The 3,298-nt window shown below is 37.4% G+C and overlaps 1 protein-coding gene across 1 annotated transcript; it reads left to right on the forward strand.

The window, feature by feature from the left end:
- Window positions 1–558: 558 nt before the first annotated feature.
- Window positions 559–2,859, forward strand: LOC145956057 (uncharacterized). The gene is made up of 4 exons (XM_083071616.1): window positions 559–1,432; window positions 1,529–1,630; window positions 1,778–2,125; window positions 2,354–2,859. The coding sequence occupies exons 1-4, from the start codon at window positions 559–561 to the stop codon at window positions 2,857–2,859; spliced, it is 1,830 nt and encodes a 609-aa protein (XP_082927742.1).
- Window positions 2,860–3,298: the final 439 nt, after the last annotated feature.

Consider the following 3,298-nt stretch of genomic DNA (forward strand, 5'->3'; position numbering starts at 1 on the left):
TGGAGGTGCAGCTGTGAATATCTTTCCTAGGACAATGCTGAAGAGGTTTGGGAAGTCCATGGCTAATTTGAAGCCCCATAATATATTGATCTCGGACTATGCAGGAAAGTCTTCACACCCTGAGGGTATGATTCTGCTCGATGTTCAGATTGGAAGCATGAAGAGAACTACTATATTTATAGTAACTCCATCCAAGGCAAATTTTAACGTATTGCTAGGTCAAGAATGGATCCATGGGGTAGGAGATGTCCCTTCCATAGTGCATCAAAAGATTTTCTTTTGGAACGATGATGAAGGGTTGGAAGTCCTCGAGGCTGATCAGAAAACATATGAGGTAGGTATGTACTTTGCTGATCAACAATTAACAGCATTTGCAAAGACCAAGCCTTTTGATGCCTATAATGCTGGAGTGATGGATGACGAAGAGGGAGTTAAAAAGACTTTTTGCTGGGATGTGAAGAAAGGTTTCGTGATTTGAGCCGAAAAAGATTCGGCTCCAATTGAAGAATGAAGGATGAAGATCCTTATTCGAGCTTCTTAGCTCGAATATCGGCCTACATGGCCGATCGAACGGCCAATATGGCCGAGGAAAGTCAAGATAGGGAGGTACATTTGAATGAAGTTGAGATTGATAAAAATAGCACGGCCACTTTGGCCGAAGAAAAACAAAAAACAAAGAATGAGGGTATAGATTTCGAGGTCGAAAAGAAAGAAGAAAAACCAAAAAGAAAGGAAAGGGACATGGACTTCGAAGTCGAAAAGAATGAAGAAAAAGAAAAAACAGAGGAAAGCCGAAGGGACCAGGTCGTCTCGAAAGAAATAGAAAAGGAAAAAATAGAAATTAAAACGAACCAGGAGGTCGAAAAGTTAAAAGAAGGCAAAGAGCAAGAGCCAGAACTCAAGTTAGATTGTATTTTCGATGATTCACCGTTGGGCTTCGAAAGAGCAACCAAGGAAGAACATAAATTAGAATCTCAAGATCCACTCGAAGAAATTAACTTGGGAACTGTCAAAAATAGAAAAGTAACTTATATTAGCAAGCTCTTTCAAGAAGAATTAAAGGATGAATTAATTCGAGTACTGCATAATTATAAAGATTTCTTTGCATGGGATTATGATGAAATGCCGGGATTAGATCGAGGATTGGTGGAACATAGGTTACCCATGATTCCCGGAAAGAAACCTGTCAAGCAAAGCCCTCGAAGGTTCGCTCTTGAAGTAATCGAAAAAATAAAGGAAGAAATTGAGAGGTTATTGAAAGCAAAGTTCATTAGAACTTCAAGATATGCTGAGTGGATATCGAATGTCGTGCCCGTTATAAAGAAGAATGGAAAACTCAAGGTACGCATTGATTTTCGAGATCTCAACACAGCAACCCCCAAAGATGAGTATCCTATGCCCATCGCTGAAACTATGATAGACGCTGCTGCAGGTAATGAAATTATGAGTTTACTCGATGGTTATTCGGGATATAACCAAATTTATATTGCAGCCAATGATGTATCGTAAACGGCTTTTTGATGTCCAGGTGCGTTAGGCGTCTATGAATGGGTGATGATGCCATTTGGATTAAAGAACATAGGTGCCACTTATCAAAGGGCAATGAATTTAATATTCCATGATTTAATTGGTAAGTTTGTATAAGTTTATATTGACGACATAATTGTTGGGTCGAAACAAAAGGAGGATCACTTATACCATTTAAAATTATCTTTCGAGAGAATGAGAAAACATGGTTTAAAAATGAATCCACTAAAATGTGCTTTTGGTGTTACAGCAGGAGAGTTCCTGGGATTTGTCATACACCAGAAAGGGATCGAAGTGGATAGGAACAAGACTAAAGCTATCATGGAGAGTAAACCTCCATCGAACAAAAAAGAACTTCAATCTCTCTTAGGTAAAGTAAATTTTCTGAGAAGATTTATATCGAATTTATCTGGTAAAACTAAAGTGTTTTCTCCTCTTTTACGTATGAAAAAGGAACAAGAATTTCAATGGAATGAAGAACACCAGAAGGCGTTAGAGGAAATCAAAAAGTATTTGGCTCATCCTCCAGTGCTTGCACCACTCTCTAAAGGGAAGCAACTGAAGTTGTACATTTCAGCTAGCGATTCTACTATTGCGGGCATGCTGGCGCAAGATGATGATAATGGCATCAAGAGAGTCATTTATTATTTAAGTCGAATGTTAGTAGGAGCAGAAACTAGATATACTCCTTTAGAGAAATTATGTTTAAGTCTTTATGTTGCTTGTACAAAGTTGAAATATTATATTAGGCCTTGTGATGTTGTAATATTTTGTCGAAGTAATGTGATTAAGTATATGTTGTGTAAACCTGTTTTACATTCTCGAGTTGGCAAATGGGCACTTGCGTTAACTGAATATTCATTAACTTTCGAACCATTAAAAGCAACTAAAGGACAAGTAATTGCAGATTTCCTTGCGGACCACTCGAAAGGAACTAAAGAAGTTACTTACTTAACCACTAAGACTTGGGAATTATTTTTCGATGGTTCGAAACATGAATTAGGTACTGGGATAGGGTTATTGATTATCTCGCCTGAAGGGATTCCTACTAAATTATCATTCCAAACAAATAGGGGATTCTCGAATAAAGAAACTGAATATCAAGCACTCATTACAGGACTCGAAATCCTTAAAGAGTTAGGCGCTAAGAATATGGTAATTCGAGGAGATTCACAACTCGTTATCAAACAACTAACTCAGGAATATAAGTGTTTGAATGAAAAATTAGTCGAATTCAAATCTCGAGCTGTACAGTTGTTAAACGCATTCAATGAGGTTGAATTACAACATGTTTCTCGACATGCGAATACCATCACAAATGAATTGGCCTAGATGGCATCAGGGTATAAAGTGAGCAAGGAATGTCTTAAGTCTTTGATTCATATAGAAAATGAAGTGATAGGCTATCTAGAGACTCTAAGTGTTAGTTCCTCGAGTCAACAAGATTGGAGAAGCAAATTGGTCGAATACTTACAAAATCCCAATTTGAAAGTCGAAAGAAAAATTAAACTCCAAGCCCTCAATTATGTCTTGCTAAATAATGAATTATACAAAAGAGGTTTTGATGGAGTTTTATTCAAATGTCTTGGGAGTCACGAAAGTTATATAGCTATGGCAGAAATACATGAAGGCATCTGTGGAGCACATCAAGCAGGTGAAAAGATGAAATGGGTTTTGTCGAGAAAAGGTTTTTATTGGCCAACTATGATTAAGGATTGTATCGAATTCGCAAAGAGTTGTGAGGAATGTCAAAAACATGGACCAATACAAA

This window comes from Cajanus cajan, chromosome 3 (genome assembly GCF_000230855.2).
Source record: "Cajanus cajan strain Asha chromosome 3, NIPB_CcT2T_4, whole genome shotgun sequence".
Taxonomy (NCBI): Eukaryota; Viridiplantae; Streptophyta; class Magnoliopsida; order Fabales; family Fabaceae; genus Cajanus; species Cajanus cajan.